This window comes from Pungitius pungitius, chromosome 16 (assembly GCF_949316345.1).
Source record: "Pungitius pungitius chromosome 16, fPunPun2.1, whole genome shotgun sequence".
Lineage (NCBI taxonomy): Eukaryota > Metazoa > Chordata > Actinopteri > Perciformes > Gasterosteidae > Pungitius > Pungitius pungitius.
The window spans coordinates 6,013,676-6,033,213 of record NC_084915.1 but is presented as its reverse complement, the minus strand read 5'-3'; the positions used below and the strand labels follow the sequence as shown (position 1 = coordinate 6,033,213).

At 44.6% G+C, this 19,538-nt stretch overlaps 1 protein-coding gene across 6 annotated transcripts in view; it reads left to right on the top strand.

Moving 5' to 3' along the window:
- Window positions 1–19,538, top strand: part of abr (ABR activator of RhoGEF and GTPase) — an 82,776-nt gene that overhangs the window by 40,436 nt on the left and 22,802 nt on the right. For 5 of the 6 annotated variants that reach the window (XM_037466625.2, XM_037466628.2, XM_037466627.2 and 2 more), the window contains 12 exons: window positions 237–344; window positions 1,217–1,277; window positions 4,201–4,253; window positions 4,964–5,104; window positions 5,446–5,567; window positions 6,094–6,262; window positions 6,914–7,033; window positions 7,252–7,327; window positions 7,487–7,591; window positions 10,357–10,431; window positions 14,552–14,649; window positions 14,746–14,877. In XM_037466625.2, coding sequence (XP_037322522.1) covers window positions 237–344; window positions 1,217–1,277; window positions 4,201–4,253; window positions 4,964–5,104; window positions 5,446–5,567; window positions 6,094–6,262; window positions 6,914–7,033; window positions 7,252–7,327; window positions 7,487–7,591; window positions 10,357–10,431; window positions 14,552–14,649; window positions 14,746–14,877 — 1,260 coding nt within the window. Of the gene's footprint in view, window positions 1–236; window positions 345–1,216; window positions 1,278–1,366; window positions 1,444–4,200; window positions 4,254–4,963; window positions 5,105–5,445; window positions 5,568–6,093; window positions 6,263–6,913; window positions 7,034–7,251; window positions 7,328–7,486; window positions 7,592–10,356; window positions 10,432–14,551; window positions 14,650–14,745; window positions 14,878–19,538 lie in introns of those variants that run through there. The other variant, XM_037466630.2, reaches the window with a different exon arrangement.

Here is a 19,538-nt window from a genome sequence, read left to right as displayed (position 1 = left end):
TGGTATGTGGGATCATATGTACGTCAGAAGTTATAGAAATGATATTTAGAAGTTGACTGCTATTCACTATGTTTTGGTTTCCTGTCCCCAAAGACTGGGTAATATTTATTGTACTGGGCAGTAAAACGGTTGCTCCTCCGGCCTGAGTTGTCCTTTTACAATAACAATTCACAGCAAATGAAGGAGAGCTGCCACTCTCATTGTCTCACACCAGCTCGTTGTGTCTTATTCCACAGGCCAGCCAGTTAGGGGTGTACAAGGCCTTTGTGGACAACTACAAGGTGGCGCTAGAGACGGCCGTGAAATGCAGCCAGGCCAACGGCCAGTTCCAGAAGATATCTGAGGTAGGTACCTTCTCAGAAGATGATCTGACTCAGGGGAGGGCTGTGTGAAGAACGACCTGTCTGAATAGCAAATATGCCACGTATGCCATAATCTATTGTTTGGTCTCAAGTGTCTTAAACAATCAAGTTAATCGTCTTCAATAAAGTGAAGGAGGAAACAAATGTATATGGAACAACAGCGGAGGAGGAAGCAAGGCTGGTCGAAACATCCTCTTTTTGACTGGAAGCAACCGTGTTTACGGGAAATGTGATCTTATTTTGAGGAACACAAGCTTAAAACACAATCAACAGATACATTGGTGTTAAAATGTTCTCCACTGGGCACATTTTGGCTGGTTAGTGTTCAGGCAGATGAACTGGGAGAAGATGTTGTGATTTCACTTTAGTCTCTAAATATAAAACCCTCCTTTTCCTGTTTAACATATAAATGTAGATTACAATCTTGTGGGAATTTTCCAAAACCAATTTCTATCTTAACAGTTATGCCGACACAATACACAGCAGACTACACCAGTAAAACTTGAGTTGAATGGGTTTCAATTGACCTCTTGAAGGAATCCTTCACCCACAATATGAATTTCCATCTTGATTAGTTTTATTCAACTATTCAAGGCAACACAGAGCAAATGTGAATATACCAATGTTTGTGTTGTAGTTTTGGTTAATTGAATGATTTCCCTGCTGTGCTTCGAGGTGCATTGCTGGTTGTACCTGTACTTTACTGTCTCCTCTTCCTCCAGCCGTCTCAGTCTGCTGCGATGACCCTTTACTCCGCCATTACGCAGTGAGCTTGGACTTACTGCGTGTGTGTGTGTGTGTTTGTGGGAGCAAATTAAATTGATCATCCCCCTCCTCTGTTTTTTATTTTTCAGAATCTCAAAGTTAAAGGTCCTAAAGACTCCAAAGATTGTACCACAAGTGTCTCAATGGAGGGTAAGGTGTGTGTTGTGTGTCTCTCTCTCTCTCTCTCTCTCTCTCTCTCTCTCTCTCTGCGCGTGCGTCTCTTCCTGAGAACGGAGGCAGTGAACAGAGTGAGGGGAGAGGATGAGGGATATGGAGGTGCTTCTGGTCCTCAGACTGTGTTGTAACTGCACGTACGGTAACGACTGCATGTTATCTTATGTTTTGTCGGACAGTTTTTCCTGTTGTTTCTCTCTCCGTCGTCATTGAATCTAGATTGGTGGTTTCCCGGTGTCTGCTGTGAACTTGGGACAGTTGTTGATTTGATTTGTATTCGGAGCGTGTACAACCGGTGCTGGTGATGCACTCGTTTATGTGCAGCAGTCTGCGTGATGAGGTGATGAAATCTTTCGGGGCGCCGGAGCTTTTGTGTGCTTGCTGAGCGATGATCCTCTGAGAATATGCAGCTCATCATGACTCGCAGACTCGCGTTGTTCAGGGCATTTCAACATACAGAATAACGGAGTTAACATAATTAGACGTCTCCTCGCTCATCGGCAGAGGATCGGTGGGAGTCTGATCCGTGTGTGAGTTAATATGTGTGCGTCTGATTGTGCTCTGCTGGTGTTTTAGAAGCTGCACCAGTTTTGGGTGCAACAATAGACAAGATGAGCAAACTGTTTTGCAAGCCTGTGTGTGTGTGTGTGTGTGTGTGTGTGTGTGTTTGTGTGTGTGTGTGTGTCAGTCAATTAACAGCCTTGTGTACCCGTGAAATGCCATAGATGAGGAGCAACCCAAACATGCTGATTATCACATTCGTTTTTCTCCCGTACTGCAGAGACAGCGTCGTAATCTACTGAACTGCTTTTCTAGATCGCGGTTATTTTCATGCTTTTGTCATATTTCCTCAGTGTTCCTCAGCTCCCGGGCCAGTTGCTTTGATTGCTCTTTGTGCTGCAGCTCCTTATTTACTTGGCCACGTAGGGATTCCTCCAGCTCAACTCAGAACACCTGCACCCTCTTTTTTTAAGTAGAACCCTGACCTTCCCCACGCACATGGTTAGTCAGACGTGTTTACATTGTTGCAAATAGCAATGGAAGTGTTAAATCAAACATGTTACATCTTGATTTACATTTAAATTGTGACTTTCGCTCTCCGCCGCGACTGCTTTTTGCTGAATTTTCTTAATCTGTATAGTCTCGCCTCAATATCTATCACCCTGTCGTCTTATCTTTTCCCTTTCTTATCTCTTTATCCTCACGTGTCCTCCGTCACGGCTCCTGCGTCCTAGCCCGTGGAACCGTGCAGTGTATTGGTGCTCAAAGACCTCGCCCACATGGTCCGCCGCCTCCTTAGCAAAGACAAACTGCCAGCCCGGTCCTGTTCTCAAGGTCGCCAAGACGACTTTGAGAACAGGACCAATCAGAGGCACCTCGCTGTCACGGGTCATCGACTTCCAATAATCCGCCTCCTCTCTGTCTTCTTATCCTCTCTCGTCCCGTCTCTTGACTGGACTTTGAAGTTTGCTGTGGAAGCAGTTATTGATCTCTCTGTGACCGCAGTGGGTCCAGACCAAAATATCTCCTTCTGTTTGATGGTTAAGATTTGATAGACATTTGTGATCCTCCGCGGATAGCTCATACAGACTTTTGGCGCCGTCATTATCGCCATCCTTATTGCGTGCGTGTTAGCATGCTGACATTAGCATAGCATTTTTCTCAAACGTTAGCATTGTTGTCAAAACTAGAGTTTTGCACATGCAGCACAAAGTACATCCAAACAATCCAGCTGATGTACGGAGCCAATGTAATCTAAAATCCTAAAAAAGTCTGTGCAACTCAGGGGATCACAAACGGCTCCACGCACACGGCTCACAGGTTGGTGGCCACCGAGCCGTAGCAGTATTTGTTCAGTGAACATTGACTGAGGCCCCACCATTAATGACCAGAGGGTGGAGAAACTCAAAGAGCATCATCGAGGCCTTCTAGAAGATTCTCTTCTTTCACAGTAGCTAAGTGTATATATTTTGTCCTGTTTGCGTCTTCAACGAGAGTCTCAGAGTCCAGCGTCCAGTCAGGCTGTAGTTTACGTACTAGCAGCCTTCATAGGCAATGGAAGCAGCAGGATCAACCCCACAGATGGACTGCATGTTAAGCAGCCTGCTCACAGGCTCCCTGTAGATTTTTTTATTTATGCATTCTTCTTTTTAATGAGTCTAATCCCATATAAACTGTGCGTGCATGCACATAAACACCTACAATCCACAGAGCAACACCCATGCAAGTTGTAATGTTTTTTGAAATAACAATAATATGATTTGCTTTTGATCCCTAAATGGAAATGGTTTATCTTGCTCCACCTTGCAGGAAGGTCAAAGGTCATGGTCAGATGCATTTATTGCTAAAAGCCTCTCTGGTGGTGTGGATAAGGGAGGCACCGATACCGATGGAGAAATTCTTCAATCGGCTGAATTGGTTAACTGTGGGGCCAATTTAATAATTTCAATTATTTATTTATTAACATTTTAGACCAATTTAGTGCTGCAAAATTAACACGTATTGCAATTCCTGTTAATTTGGGAACGGGAAACGGGAAAACAATATAGAAGTTGAGCCTGGTGCCGCCTCACATATGAAAGAAACAATCCTATTCCCTTTCACACAGAGAGGCTTATTGATATTAATCCAAATCTCCGGTATCATTAATGGGACTAGAAAGAACTAGCGGTTGCGTCCTGGCAATGAAGGATTATCGTCACTAAGTTCAATGTCGTCAACCAAGGATCATATCGTCAGTCTAAAGTTTAACTCGGTGAGATCTGAGTCTTTGTCCCTGGTAGAGCTGTGGAACTGTGACCTCCTGTTTGTCATGTGCGTGCGTGTGTGTGTTTGTGTGCATGTACAGACTTGTGTGTAAGCGACAGTGACTCAGAGCCCTCCCCTTCTCTCCACACAGCTCTCCTCTACAAGCCCATTGACCGTGTGACCAGAAGCACCCTGGTTCTACATGTAAGTGCACTTCTTTCTTAAAAGATCATTTCCCCCCCATTTATAGAAAAGGTGCACGCTGATTCTGAAGATGTAGCTTTCAGAAATACCGCTCACCTCCATTATATCTCCGTGAAACACACATCCTAATGCAATGGCACTATTTGAGGTAATTTTACTTTAGTGTTTAATAAACTCTACATACTATTGAAATATAAAACGTTACTACATTCAGATAATTTTATGTTTCACTGACAAAACTAAACTAGTAGCTCTCAACCTTTTTGCGTTGTTGTGACCCCATCCTGCCCTTTGTGTGCCTTTTTGGATGAGTAATAATAAATTGGTAACTGCTAATCAGGCAAGCAGAAAGCTCAGATTTGTCTAGTCATGGACCACTTACGTCCTGCTTCTGTCATTCATGCAAACCAAGTGGTGATTGTTTTGGAGAGGAGGAGCCTCTTTCCTGCTCTTCATCCTGCTATGCAGATGAGAGCAGCTTCATGCAAATGAGACTTTCAGCGATCACTTAACTATTCATAAGAAAGCCGTGTGCTGAACAATTATGTTTATTCCACATTCAATCAGGGCTACTGCCAACGCTTGGATGGATTTTTTTGGAAGTGAAAGTGGTTTACCTCTTGTCTATGATTTCATTTCACATGTAAAGTTGTATGCATCGATGCACAAAGGCGTCTGTCTCACAATATCTGTTTGTGTGCATTCTGCAGGACTTGCTGAAACACACGCCGAAGGATCACCCGGACTTCCCGCTCCTGCAGGACGCTCTGCGGATATCTCAGAACTTTCTCTCGTCCATCAACGAGGAGATCGACCCTCGCAGGACCGCCGTCACCACGCCCAAGGGAGAGGTGTGTTTGTCTGTTATCTGATTACTTGCAGAGGAACTTTTTTTTACATCTGGATTAAAAAAAGCATGATGTATGATGAATGACTTTGAAGTTAGATTCTGTCATTTGGCTCAAGGATTTAAATTATTTGTCCAATGATTTAAGAGACTGGATATTTAGAATGTTGTGGGGTCTTCAGTGTCAGCCAAGGGGTCTCGAATTGCATTTAAAATTCAGGTGAATACATTCACGAAATGTTCAGATCTTGTTTTTCTCTCAACATTGTTTATTTTGCGTAAAGTTCATCAGCTTTGTGCATGCATTGGTAGTACACGTAGAAGTAACACCTGGTGTTCCTCTAGGCTCGTCAGCTGGTGAAGGATGGCTTCCTGGTGGAGGTGTCGGAAAGCTCAAGGAAGCTTCGCCATGTATTCCTCTTCACGGACCTGCTGCTCTGTGCCAAGATGAAGAAGACCGCTGTGGGGTGAGTCCACTTGACCTTCTTTTCTCCATTCCAAGGACCATAGCTGTGTTTTTATTTAGCACAAAGCCATTTGAACATCCACCCTCTTGGAATTACCCACGTGTGTTTCCCTCAGTGTCTCATTTATCCTCCCTTTCTTGTCGGCATCTTTTTGAAGCCACACTTGGAAAGGGAGATACACGTGGGGGATAGAGCGAAGACAAAGGCGTGTATATGTAACACGGTTAAGTTAACGGAACTGCGTGACATTAACTCCATCATGCCTGATTGGATTTCTTTTTAATTGAATTGAATTCTAGTGGAGGTGTCATTAGGGAGGATGTATGTTATCTTAATTAATCAATTTTCTCTTCTTCAGCTTTTTCTTTTTAAAGCTTTTAAAATGTTACATTTATGTTAAAAACGATATCGTCAGTTTTTTTCTTTGCACTTGCACTTGTATATTCACAAATGTTTCCAGTTTCCACTGATTTGTTGATTTGCTTTATGACCCTTTCACTAATTGTGTTTCTCTGTCCACCTGCAGTCGCAATCAGCAGTACGAGTGCAAGTGGTACCTCCCTCTGGCGGACTTGACTTTCCAGACCCTGGACGACTCTGAGTCTTTCCCAAGTATCCAGGTCCTCCCTGAGCACGAGATCGAGGAGATGAAGATCAAGATCTCCGTTCTAAAGAGTGAGATACAGAAAGAGAAGGTAATCCTGTTCCCACAGTAAAAGCTTGTAACCGTTCCAAGTCTCTGGCTGAGACACACTGGAGGCTTCAGGAGCAGAGAGTTCCTGTTATTCCCCTCTCACAGCGCTAAACGCGCCCCCTCCACCTGGGGCACAACGAGTGACCACGGTTGTTCATAATCAGAGGAGCCCAGAGCAGTGGGAGGTTCAGCTGATTGTATCCGGGCTCTGACTCACGGCTTCCTGCTAAGGGCAGGGAGGAAGTGTCTATTTGTTTTCCTTCAATACTGACTGAAAGCCTAGATCCTTGAATTACATAAAAGGACTCTCACGGCACAGTGTTGTTTTCTTTGAAAGATGGGAAATGTGTCGTTAAAGACTACCACGGTGATGAGAGCAATGACATAGTAAATAGGTTATTATAAAATGTTTTATGCAAGTTCTGGAATTATAGAAAGCCTGTTTTTGTCTGTTTCTGAGGAGATTTGTGGATTGTAAAAAAGTTCATTTGTATCATCATGTGTTAACAAATAAATGACAGCTAAACTATTGTTGCCCCCTATAATCTCTGTTTTAGAGGCTCCATTGCAATGTTTAGTATTTCTCATGAGTGTTTCGGGTCTAAATGAGATTCTAAATGCCTGCTTTCTTGTTCGTGCACTTGTGTTGTAGAAAGCCCCGAAGGGTCAGAGTCGCGTGGAGCGTCTGAGAAAGAAAATGAACGAACAGGAGTCGTGGCTGCTCCTGCATTCTCCCACCATCCCCTTCCGCATCCACAACAGACATGGAAAGGTACCGTGTGATCCAATCCCAAGTCTCACCCCTAGAGGGAGACACTCCCTTTTGAAATAGTTCCTTGGATTGGATTTAGGTTCCCAGAAAAATACAGTGGGATCATTACACATTTTTGGGGCTCAAAATCAAATTATTCTTTCACAGTCTTGTCCAATAATAAGTTCTGTTTTGGTTGTTGAGGTCTTTAACGTTTTTGGTTTTCTATGTGCATCCAGAGCTACCAGTTCCTCATATCCTCTGATTACGAGAGGTCGGAGTGGAGGGAAAGCATCCAGAAGCTCCAGAAGAAAGGTAACATTGTGCTACAGGTCATTTCTGTAGTTAGGAAACACTGAACTGTACAAGTGGGTTACAACCACTCTTTACTTACTCTACCGCAAAAAAAAGAGAATGTTTGACCGCAGCTGCCTGGTCCCTGTGTGTGTGTGTGTGTGTGTGTGTCTTTTTCAGATCTCCAGGCATGCGTATTAAGTTCTGTGGAGCTTCAGGTCTTGACCAGCTCTTGTTTCAAACTCCGAACCGTCCACAACATTCCTGTCACAAGTAACAAAGACGGTAAGAAACTTGCACACAGCATCTTCTTTGTGTTCTTCTCTCCTCAAGCTCAGATGCTTTGTGTGTGTCTTGGTTTTCTCCTTCTCTTTAGCCGCAGTCGAACAGGCACCTTCCTTTCCGCTTTGGGATTAAAAAGGCCTATTACACTCCCGCACCACGAGCAGCCGTGTAATGAGGGAGGGGGGCCTTGCAGGAGAGAATCTAGGTTACAATATGTTTCTCATCTAGCTCTTAGCACTCAATGCCACGCAGTGTGCCGGCGGTGCCCTGCGCTCTTGGCCTCTTGGTGTTTGTTTTTTCTCCAGGTCTCCACATTGCACCACTTTCAGAGGCTGGTGGTGACATTAAAGCCATCTGGTCGACCTACTCTGATCTCCCGAAATGGCACACGGGTCTCTGCTTTCACATGCACGCACAATACACACAGACAGCCACAGAGCGGACGAAAGGCCCTAAAGCCGCTGAAGGGCACACTGTCTAAATCTTTCTCACGTTATACAGAAAAAGAGACCCGTGTTTGCTTCTCATACAATGATTTCTCTGTGCAAGTAAGCCTGGGGCTTTATTTCAATTTTGCATTTTGATGGGAGTTAGTGAATTGCCAGCACAGTACTGTGACTGATTTTGTGCTCATGTTAATTACCTTCTTTCTTCTTCTATTATAGAAATTAAACTGCCAATGTTTAACCAATCACATTTTTCTCCAATTACAAGTATTTAATAAAGGTTAAAAATGTTTGACTGAAATTAAACTGCCAATGTTAAACCAATCACATTTTTCTCCAATTACAAGTATTTAATAAAGGTTAAAAATGTTTTGGCGCATACTCTGCACATACTCCTCAAGAGCTTAAAGTGTTTCATCAGATAGCTTTGGGTGGGAACAGACTGAAAACGGGTCGGATATAAACTTGCTATCAAATCATCTGCTGCTGTTTTTTCATGAAGAAATAATTGAAAAGAATCCAAATAATTAGTTTGTAAAACGTTATTGAAAGTGACTCTCTCTGTCTCAATGCGTGATTGCTATTTTATGGGCTCTTCAACACTAGTTTTGATAATACAGCATTCACATAACAAATACAAAAAGCCTCAATAAGAGGCAATGATGACACCTGTGGTCCACAGCTCAGTTCTACTGATGCTGGCAGTTTGCAAAGCAGCCAATCAGCTCATTGGACCCAACATAATCCATAATCTAGTTTACAGCTTCAACCCTCGGTTCAGTTAAAGCAATGTTTCACCCGTTTTCTGTGTTCAATCAACCATTCATTTACCCATCTAGCTCTTGGTCAGCTGTGGGGTACACACATACACACACACACACACACACACCTACCACAACCACAATTGTCTAATCTTACGATGAAACACACCTTTAAGTGGGAAATCTATAAAAAAGGTCTCCTCTTAACCCAGATGGACTGCGAGGTTTTTAACCTGCTTGTTAACCTTCTCTGTTGCCCTGACTACACTTTGACCTCTATGTAACAGCTCTGTCATTTAGTTTCAGGTCCACATTGTATCTTCCTTCTTTTCCCAGGAAGTTGATATTTCCCTGTCTGTTAAAACAGAGCTCAGGACTCCCGGACTTTGCAAAACACTTTTCAGTGTAAAGCAAACGTAAACCCACACCTCTGGGACGTGAAGAAGCACAGTAGGGGTTTAAATAGAAACCAGCTGGTGAAGGAATGTAACAATGACCATGGAGGATGTTGCAAAGACTATTAAACACTCTTTTATTTAACTCTCTTTCCCGTATTGTTAACAATTATCATGTATTACTTCATATATTAGGGGCTGCACTGTGGTGTGGTGCTGCACAGCGAGAAGGTCACAGGTTCAAACCCTCCCAGCAGCCGGGGCCTTTCTGTTTTGAGTTTACATGTTATCCCCGCAGAGAAAAAGCACATGGGCCACCTCAAAGCTGAACCTTTGCACCTTCTCCCACCTTGCTTCAATACAACACACACACACACACACACACACACACACACACACACACACACACACACACACACATTGTGACCGCTGTCCTCACAGCCGCCTACACACATAGTAGTTTATTTACCAGGATTCACAGGCCTCAACCAAAGCAAGAGGCCACCCAACACACGTCAAGCCGGTTGTTATGGCAGAAGACTGCTTGTTGACGTGAGGCCCAATATCAATCTGACAAAAAGCTTGCCATATGATAACAGATATTGGTGACTTGGGGTTTGAAGGGGTGAGAACCGTTGTTAGATATGATAATTATACGTTTGTGCACATTTCAGACCACCCAACCTGAAATATATAAAATGCACCCAACCCTCCTACTGAGCAAGTATTTGTTGATTATCCAAGTCTTTTTAACTTGTTTTAACTTTAACTATCCTCTTTAACGTATAGCTAAGTCGGTGTCTAGTTGTATTCTCTTAAGTCCTAACTGCACGATTGTGTGTCTCTTTTTCGTCTTACGATTCCCACGTCTTTCGAGTCAGATTTAAAAGTACCATCCACTGTGTCCATATAAGGCTGTGTGTCCTGCTGCGATTGTTGACTGGTTTCATTCCTAATTGGTATTGGTTTACAGAAATTAATATGGAATGCTTAGTTATGAAGTTAACGCTTACATGCTGTCATGGCAACAGAGGATGAAACAGGACAGCATCTGTTTTCTATTTATTTTGTTTGAGGGAAATTGCCTTTTTTTTTTTTTACACAACAACGCCTCACCATATTGACCCCAGGACCTCACTGCTCTCTGTGTGCTTGTTTTCCAGATGAGGAGACTCCTGGCCTGTACGGCTTCCTGCATGTGATCGTCCACTCGGCCAAAGGATTCAAGGACTCAGCCAGTAAGTCGGCCACAAACCTCTTTTTTCACCACACGTTGCTGCCGCGCAGGTAGGCGTCTGTCAACGGAACAGATGGATGGACGGGGGATCGGAGCCATGATGGGAGACAGAGAGGGACAGGGAGAGAGAGGGGTTGAGAGAGAGCATTTCAGAGGAGAACTGAGGGCCACAGTGAAATTCCTGTGGTGGTTTTTACTCGAAAAACATTCAAGGCACATAAATAGTAAGAGCGATCCTTGAAAATGAACTGTTGGTAAAAATGATGCCAGTTGTCTCTGACAGAACTTACCTCAGACACAAATGCTCCTTTGTATAACAATGTGTGCAACTTGTGTGCGTGTGTGTTTATTATCAGCCAAGTGTGAAGTTGGCAGGACAGCTGACAGACGGGTTGTAGTGGACAGCTGCTGCGGTACTTTTTATGCACAGCATTTCAAATATCCAATATCTGGTAAAGAGACCAAGATGAAGAAATGTGATTTTGTCTGTTGCCATGACAGCCTTTAGAAAATGAGATACGGCCTGCTAGAATTTCCCAGGAAATGTAATGGAAAGCTCTCTCCTCTGAAAGTCTGTTTGATCTTCAGTGAAGCTGAGGGGGTTTAAAATGAAGACGCGTGTGTTGGTGCGTACGTGAAGTTTTGGCAGTTCCACAGAGACAGTTTGATGTCAGTGTATCCAGTGAGGCGTGTAGAGGTGGGGGGCATCAAAGCTAGTGCAGGCTATGTGTAGCTGGTACTACTCTGGTGATGGTGATGATGACGACGACAATGGCAATTACAGAAGCGCCTTTCTTGAAAATAGATAGCTGCTGCAATCATTTGTACAAATAAGACAATGTTAACAAAATTGACCTGTGTGTGGTGGTGGAGAGCGAATACTGAAATCCTTTGGGGATGAAAGGGTCGGTCGATCGGCTGATGAAATGGGAGAGAGGCGGAAAGACAGCTAGGACATCCCACTGGGTTCAAAGAAATCATAACCCCGGGAGTGGTATTGGTTAGTCGGGTCACTCTTTCCATAATTCATTCTAATTTATGCTTCTGTTCAGTCCACACCGTTCTTTTGTTCACTGTGATCAAACGTTGCGCCGCATCGAACTCACATGCTGCAGCACCCACAATGCACCTGTTTGTTTCTGGTTTGGGAATTTGCTGTGTGGGTGCTCAAGTGTTTGTATATCATCACATACATTGGGAGTGTACCGGCTGCAGCCATGATGCTAAACCAAGGTGCACCCAACCTTTTATTCACCGCAATAGCTTTTTTGTAACATTTACTGCATAGTGGTTCAAAGGGTTTTTTGATGCTATTATCATGCATTCAGTACCTTTTTTAAATTTAAACCCTTTGCTTTTAGTCGCTTGCCACACTTGAATGATTCTGATGAACTATTTGTATTTCTTATTAGTCGACTTAGCATTGTGCTGTCTGGTTTGAAATAGTAGACACATTTTTCTTAAAGTTGGTTCATTTATGAAGCTCAAACGTCATATTTTGACAGATACCTCATCCGCAGTGCCCTGAAAACATTTCTTGTTACAGAAGCTGACTTCTAATGGCATTGACGCTCAGAGGTTATGAGACAGTTGTGTCAGCAGTGCGTCGTTAACGCCGGAGATAGATGGATGTTTGTAATATTTTTGTGTGTGTGTGTGTGCGCGCGTACACACCATGGATATTCTGTTGCTTTTTTTGGTGATTATTATCATATCAGAATCTTAGTGACTTGGCAAAGTGGTCAATCATTAGGTCTGATTGTGTAATCAGACATAGTACCCTTATTTTGTTCCTCTTTAGATTAAAAAATCACATAGAATATCTTATTAGAGCTGTGTTATTCATCCGCCCCCAAATTCAGCCCAGTGCCAAGTATTCAAACTGGGTCACAGAAGGAAATAGCAGGAAGTTGAATATTTTCCCAAAACTTTGTGGTAGAATGAAAAGAAAACAACTGTGAAAAACATGTTCACTTTGCTCTTGATTTATTTTTAAGTTTCTGCAAATGTCAGCAAGTGACATCCCCCATCCTCCATATGGATTCAGCAGCTGCTGCAACCCGTGCTGCATTAAAAGATTCAAATCAACAAAATGCTTGAGCGTTTACATATGTCACTAATAATGGAATTACAGGTCTCTCACTCCCAGATGAACAAAGTCATTAAACAGTGCTTTTTGCTCATCAATCAGAACCAAAGTCTTTGTCACTTGCCAGTGTTCACATGCTCTCAAGACTGTTGTGTAATCAGATCTGCATTGCTGTTCATTGTGCTTTTATTAGTTTTCTCCTTCTGGATGCTATAAAAAAGCAATTAGATTACGCCTCTCCCCCTTATTGTGTTCTCCTGAAGCGTTTTGAGCAAAGCACAGCTGCTCTGGTGAATGTGACTTGTAGCTTTGGAGACGCTGATCAATTTAACCGACTATCACTTGTCTCCTGATTGAACCCGCAGTCTGACCCAGCATCCAACAGCGCCTCGGGCAGAGATTAGCCTCCTGCATAAAAACACACACGAGGCCTGCAGTTAATCGAGATGCAAGAGGATGGTATTCGTTAACCCATGCATTTGGGGGTCACTGACCGAATTACTTCCCAAACCCCCCCCCCCCAGCCAATCGCACCGTCTGAGCCTGCTGGTGCCAGGAAAATATATAAAGTATGAAGTTCCAGGGCTCTTGGAGTCCGTCCTACTTCCCGTAGCCCTACTGGACACACAAATACCATTTCTAAATATATTCACGCTGGCCTTGTTTGAATTAGAGGTCCAGGCCAAATGCAGCCATTTCAGCTGGAGAGGACAATGACTTCAACAGGAAGGTGGGAGCTCCTCAAGACTATGGATGCTCACTCCCGTCGCAGAGAACCCATCAGTTCAGACCGCAGCAGTGCCTGAGAGAAATGTCCCTTATTTGAGGCGTTCATTCTAACAAATGGCCCCCAGATGGGTCACACTGAATTCCTCCTCATACCACCGGCGCTAATCTCTTCCTCATTGGGAGTAATGATGCTAGAGCCCTCCAGAATGCTTGGGACAACAAAGAAGGAATGAAACCAGATGGGGCGGGGTTCCAGCAGGCAGTGCAGTCAGCAAAGGTTACGTGTGGTCGTTGTCTCCCAACGACGTGACCCGAGGCCCAGCTCCGCCTGTTAAGATGTCGCCGTGTAAACCTCCTTCAGTGTTTTATATGCACATGAGATTCAGCCAGCGGGCCTAATCCCGGCGGCCCTCGTAGTGAAAGGTCGGGCGGTGCATCCATCCATCATGTTGTCCGACTGGGGTTGGGGGGGGGCCACCCCGAGGGACGGGGTCCGCGGGAAGCACCACTGACACTCATCAGACAGCCGTCAGCAAGGTCTGCAGCCGCATTTTAAAGGAACACATTAACAGACTTGATTGCTCTGAGTACGAATTGAGCGCGAGTCGATCCCGAGGGAGCTGGGGGGGGGGGATGTAGCGGCAGAGTGTGTACACAGCCAGGAGAGGTCTGTCAACATATTGACAATGTGAAGGGCTTTTTCTCTCTGGTGGAACGTAACCTTTTTAGGGCAGAGTCATTAAAACTGATACCAGAATTAGACGCTCAACTCTGCTTTGACACATTTTCTACTTGTGGGTGACAAGGAATTGAATCCGTCTGAATTTATATTTTGGCTGCACATGTTGCAGAGAGATGCCTTTAGCGCAGCAGACATGGGGCGGTTTTTGGCAGCCCAGAAGTTCTTTGACTCAAAGGGATGAGTCTTTCTCCATATGCTGGATCCGCAGTGTGCACAAGTAAATAGCTGAAACGGATGAACGGATGACTTTTAACCATAACCAGCGAGGACCTCGCCGTGGTCTCTGCAATCCGGAGTTTTGCACAATATGGATACATGGCTTTAATGTAGAGAAACAAATTAAATGGAAGTACTTTTTGCCTGTAATTCATCTCTGATGAAGACTGCTATACAGGGATGTCACTGCCCACCATAAGTCTGTTCTCATGTAATATCACTGATCAATAGCTGCACTTTTACTGCCAGATTAACAAACATGTCCTTGGACGCCACAGTGAATCTCAATTATTCAACAAAGATGTGTGTCTAGTGTTTTTCAGTTTCATCTGTTACCCCTCCTAGATCTATACTGCACCCTTGAAGTGGACTCGTATGGATACTTTGTCAGCAAGGCCAAGACCCGAGTCTTCCGGGACACCTCCGAGCCGCAGTGGAACGAAGTCAGTCCCCCCTTCCTCTTCACCGCAAATCCTCTGCATTTCTGCCGCTAAGCGATCGCTGAGTGTGCCGTTCTGCTTTTCTGTGCTGCCGTTTAGGAGTTTGAGATCGAGCTGGAGGGCTCCCAGTACCTGCGGATCCTGTGCTACGAGAACTGTTACGACAAGAGCATGCTCAACAAGGACGACAACGAGATCGTGGACAAGATCATGGGCAAAGGACAGGTCCAGGTAAGCGGGTCGCAACGGAAACGAGCGATGCGCACGGGGAGAGACGCCTCCGTCCTCTTGGGAGACGCTTCCCCGCCTGTGACTTATTTTAATCAGCAGTCTAGCCTCGACGCACAATGCAGTGGTTTTGTCTGGCCTCTAATGATGCTGGTTGGTTCATTGGCCTTAATGCGAGTTTTATAAACGCTATAAAAGTATCTGTCTTGTTAAGTGGATCCTGCCAACCCAGTGGAACCTGTGGTTTCTTTGGTAGTAAGGCCTCAACGCTCTTGCGCCATTGTTTCCAGTTTTGCATGAGCAGAGCAGTCTTGTTTCCAATTTTCCAGAACTTCTTCTCCTCAAGTGAAGCTTGACTCCTGTCATTTTCCCCTCTGCGGTTCAGTCCAATTGCCACCGCTGCAATTTTCTTCCTCAGCAATGGGCAGAGCCTCGCTCTGTCAATCAGGTCAACTGTGAGGGGGTTTCAGCAGCTCTCATCATCAGCTAGTGTCCTCCATGTTTTTCTCAAGTGGTGCCAGGAGTGAGATGGAAGCGACTTATTTCTGAACCCTCCAAATCTGACAAAAGTTATAAATCTGTTAAAACTTTTAACAGATCTGTTTGTTTGCTGCTGCTGCTGCTGCACGTAGAACGACATGATAGTCACAGGTAAAAGCAGCATCAGTGGCAGGTTGCACAGGAAAAACAAAACTGCAGTCTAAGATGGAGAGAAAAGTGGGGCAGACATGAATCATTCATATCTCATCTTAGGGGAAGGGACGCGACTCAAAAACGTCTTAGAAATGGTATGTTCTTTGGATGTTGTCTCCTCTGAACTATGGGTGTTGGTGACAACCACAGCATATTTGTTGTAGAATGTCCTGTTTGGTGCCACATCTTTGCTTGCTTTTCTCATTCGGTGTAAAGATTTATGTTGTCTTTGATTCCTTCTGAAGAGCAAATGGAAATGTGCACCACGAAGGAGACCGTTTTTTTTCCTCAAATATATCAGATCCACATGCATCTCAACGTGGCTTTGGATTTATTATTTTTACAAACTTTGATGTTACTAAAATAATGAATGGATATGATGTGTATCTATTTATGGCCACCAGCCACTGTCGGAGCATATTTAAGCCTGGCCATGGGATTGGGTTAATTGCTTCAGGAGTCTACTCCGGGTGGATGATTGGTTGACCCATGAGAGCATCAAAAGAATAACACATACATGAAAGCATAGACCTTTTTTCTGTGTGTAAAGCAACTAGCAGAAAAATAATCACTATGAAATGTTTATTGGTTAGCTCTGTTTTTAAACCGTTTTTTTCTGTATAAAAAGAACCAAACAGTTATGATAGAGATATAGATAGATATGAGAGCACTTTGATTCCATGCTCTCATAAAGTGGTCTATCCCATTTCTCCACAAACGGTCCCGTTGGTTCACCAGTGGTTCAGTGGTGTGTCTTATATATGACAGTAAAAACCCAGCATTTCTGGTATGACTGCCGGTAGGAGACACAAACGCTGCTGCTGGGAACTTCAGCCAACAGCAGCCCAAAAAACCCAAATAAACACACCCCATCTACGTCCTCTGGCTCGCTGTGTAAAATAGAGATTGGGGATAGAAATAGAGAGGGAACGAGAATGGTATGTTCTATCACAGCTTAATGGGGTGGGAATGTTGTGGTGTACTGTTACTGTGGAGAAAGCACTGGACTTTCTGTTTGATAGATACATAAAACAAGCCCTGATAATTGCTAGTATCCACATTGTTTAGAGTCTCACTCATCAATCACGGCCAAGATAAGGATGTTTCTGTTCTTTAGTGGTGTTTCATCACACGGATGGTTCATGTCATGTGCGCACATCAGCCAGTGAAGTACTGTACATTTTGAAAAGAATTAGCCAGAGGGACCTCTGTCCCTTACTGGGGCATACTGACTTTCTCTTGGACCCGAGCTGTTTGCTTTTGTGCTTGAGCAGAGTTTAAAAGGGGTCTTCAATGTTTTGCTTTCCTCTCTGGAGACCCTCTGATTTATTTAACAATCTTGTGGAATACTGACGCACCGTAAAAGGGCATATTGGAATGGAAGATTTCTTTATTCCCTTCTGATTCTCCACTTTGATACTCTGTCACTCTGCCATGACATTATGGTTCGGGCCAGAGGTTTTATTTTGATGGCGACATTTAGCCCGGTCAAAGCCCGGTTTTCTTTAAAACACAATGCCCTTTGATATGAGCACATTCACACAAACACAGCAGCGTGTGCAGATTAAGTCGCTTGTCCCCCAACAGAAAACCTTTGAAGGTCATTTTGCTAATCCCCCTTTAAATAGTGTTGGGTTTGCTCTCCCCCTGCCTCCCAAATCGACAAATGGATTCTAAATCAATGTCTCCGAGCAGGTGATTTGCAACATTGATTAGTATCCGCTCCCACAAGTTGCCAGTGTCAGAGTCGCTGCCTGCGGTGTGTTGTCCCTGATGTTTTTGCTCTGTAACGTTTGTTGTCCTCTGGCTAAACAAATTTCTTGCTGCTCACAGTGTTTCTGATTTCATTGCCGGTGTTCCGCTCCATAAATCTCTGGCTGCCGGGGTTTTGTTCAGTCCATCTTTAAACCAGCACAAAAGCGATCTGACTTGAAGTGGTCACGGGTGGGAAGAAAAAAGGCTCTTGTGAGCCTCCCAGCTCTCCCCAGTGACCCCCGTGTGTCGGCTGTAGCTTGCAATACTTGTCTTCAGAGGGCCGGTTATGTAACTGTTTATGTTTACCGCCCCAGTGCCATGTGTGGCAGGGATGCGTCACATCACAAAGCGTCAGCCTTCCTTTTATCTGCTTATCGGGTCAACCAGTCCTGGTTCACCCCGTCCCGGACTCCACTGGGTTCACGTTCAGAGGACTTTGATCACTTGTCTTATCGGGGGACCCACCCACCTCCCTGGGTCCCTGAGTCCGCGCCACCGTTAAGGAAAAGGCGGAAAGAGGTTCATTCAACATAACATGCTTCTCAGGGCAGTCTCCATAGCAACGCTACACTTGCCCTTTAAACCCCCAAAGATTTCATCTGATCATAGGGAGGTTCCTCGACTCTACCCGTTCTCCTCCCATCACTCGCGCACCCACCTCTGTGCAACGCTGTGGTTTGTTATTAATCCCCCCCGCCCCCCTCTCCCCCAGCTCCTCTGCATCCAATAGAAGTTCAATTTTTGGTACGACTTCCCGGAGATAATGTGAGCCAGAGAAGTTGGGCATTAGGAGCGAAATGGGAAACAGGGCGATTGGTTCCTGGCAGCTCTTACCACCCCTTAATAAAAGTCAAGGAGCTGGACTGGGGGTGCACGCATTAGACCGCGAGTTACTAAAAGTACGGGTGCAGGGGGGTTGTAAAGTTTAAGGGCGAGCATCTAGCTGCACTCTCACTCCCACTTAGGAGTCGGAGCGCTTCCCTCATTAGACGCAAAGTTTGACATTAACAAGCTACGTGACGGGCCGGCGTTTTCGGGCTAATGGCGAGCCCGCCAGCTAGAGAATTGGCGGTAAGGCCTGTGGACCAGTGGCACTCAGCTAGTGCAGAATTGCAGGCTTGGTCTAATCTCTTAGCACTGGATCAAACCTCATGCGGACCTCAGGCTGTCCTGAGGCTGAAGTAAAGCCTGACGGGTGCTTTCCGTAGTCATTACAGCAGGTACAAACACCGTAGGAAAGGGCCGTCAGGAAAGTAATGGGAAGCGGATCGGGAAGGTGTCAGTTCAAAACGAACCTGTTTTGGATTATTTCAATTGTATAGTCAACTGATAAAATATATAGCAGTGCACATTTTGTGCCTTTTGCTGCCCAGGCCTCAGGTTTTTCTTTTGGGGGATTTTTAGCTCAAAATGTCTTTGTTTCTCATTTTGAACATGGAGCTCAGTGGTTTTAATAAGGGTGTGGGACTGTGTGAGAGATGAATACACACACACACAATGTGTATGTATTGATATAAATGAATGTCTAATAGATGGTGTCATTTATTTTGCGTCTACTCCCCCCTGTCATTTGGGCTTCTCTTCTGTCATGTTTCCATCCTACACAACCCTGCAGCCACAAAGTCACGCACACAAATGCACACATTACTGTCAACAACGTTAACAGATGGGGCTCTGCTGTGTGTGTGTTCAGTTCCCCCAGGGGACGAACCAGACATGCACGCAGACACGCACGCACACACACACACACACACACACACACACACACACACACACACACACACATGAAACGGCTGTTGGGCTTATATATTGTAAATTCTATCATTATCTTCTGCTACATTTACTGGTGTTTATTGGCTTCTGTCTCCTTTGTCTGGCCATGAGTATATGGTTGTGTGTGTGGTGTGTCGGGTGGGGGTTGAAGGTGGATGCAGGGTGTATTTGTTCATTACAAAGGAGCGTCCAAGACATCATTGCTCTTTTCCTCCTATACCCACTTAATTTAGGCTTTCTGTTCCCCGTAGTTTTTTTTTTATTCATGCATTCTTCTTTTTAATGAGTCTCATCCCTCATAAAGTGTGTGTGTGTGTGTGTGTGTGTGGGGAATTATTTCATTGATGAGTCTAAATTAAACCAACTTCCTCATCAGACGATGCTTGATCATTCGAGCTGATAGCAGTGTTTTGATGGATTTTAGTCTTCTCCTGTCATCCTCC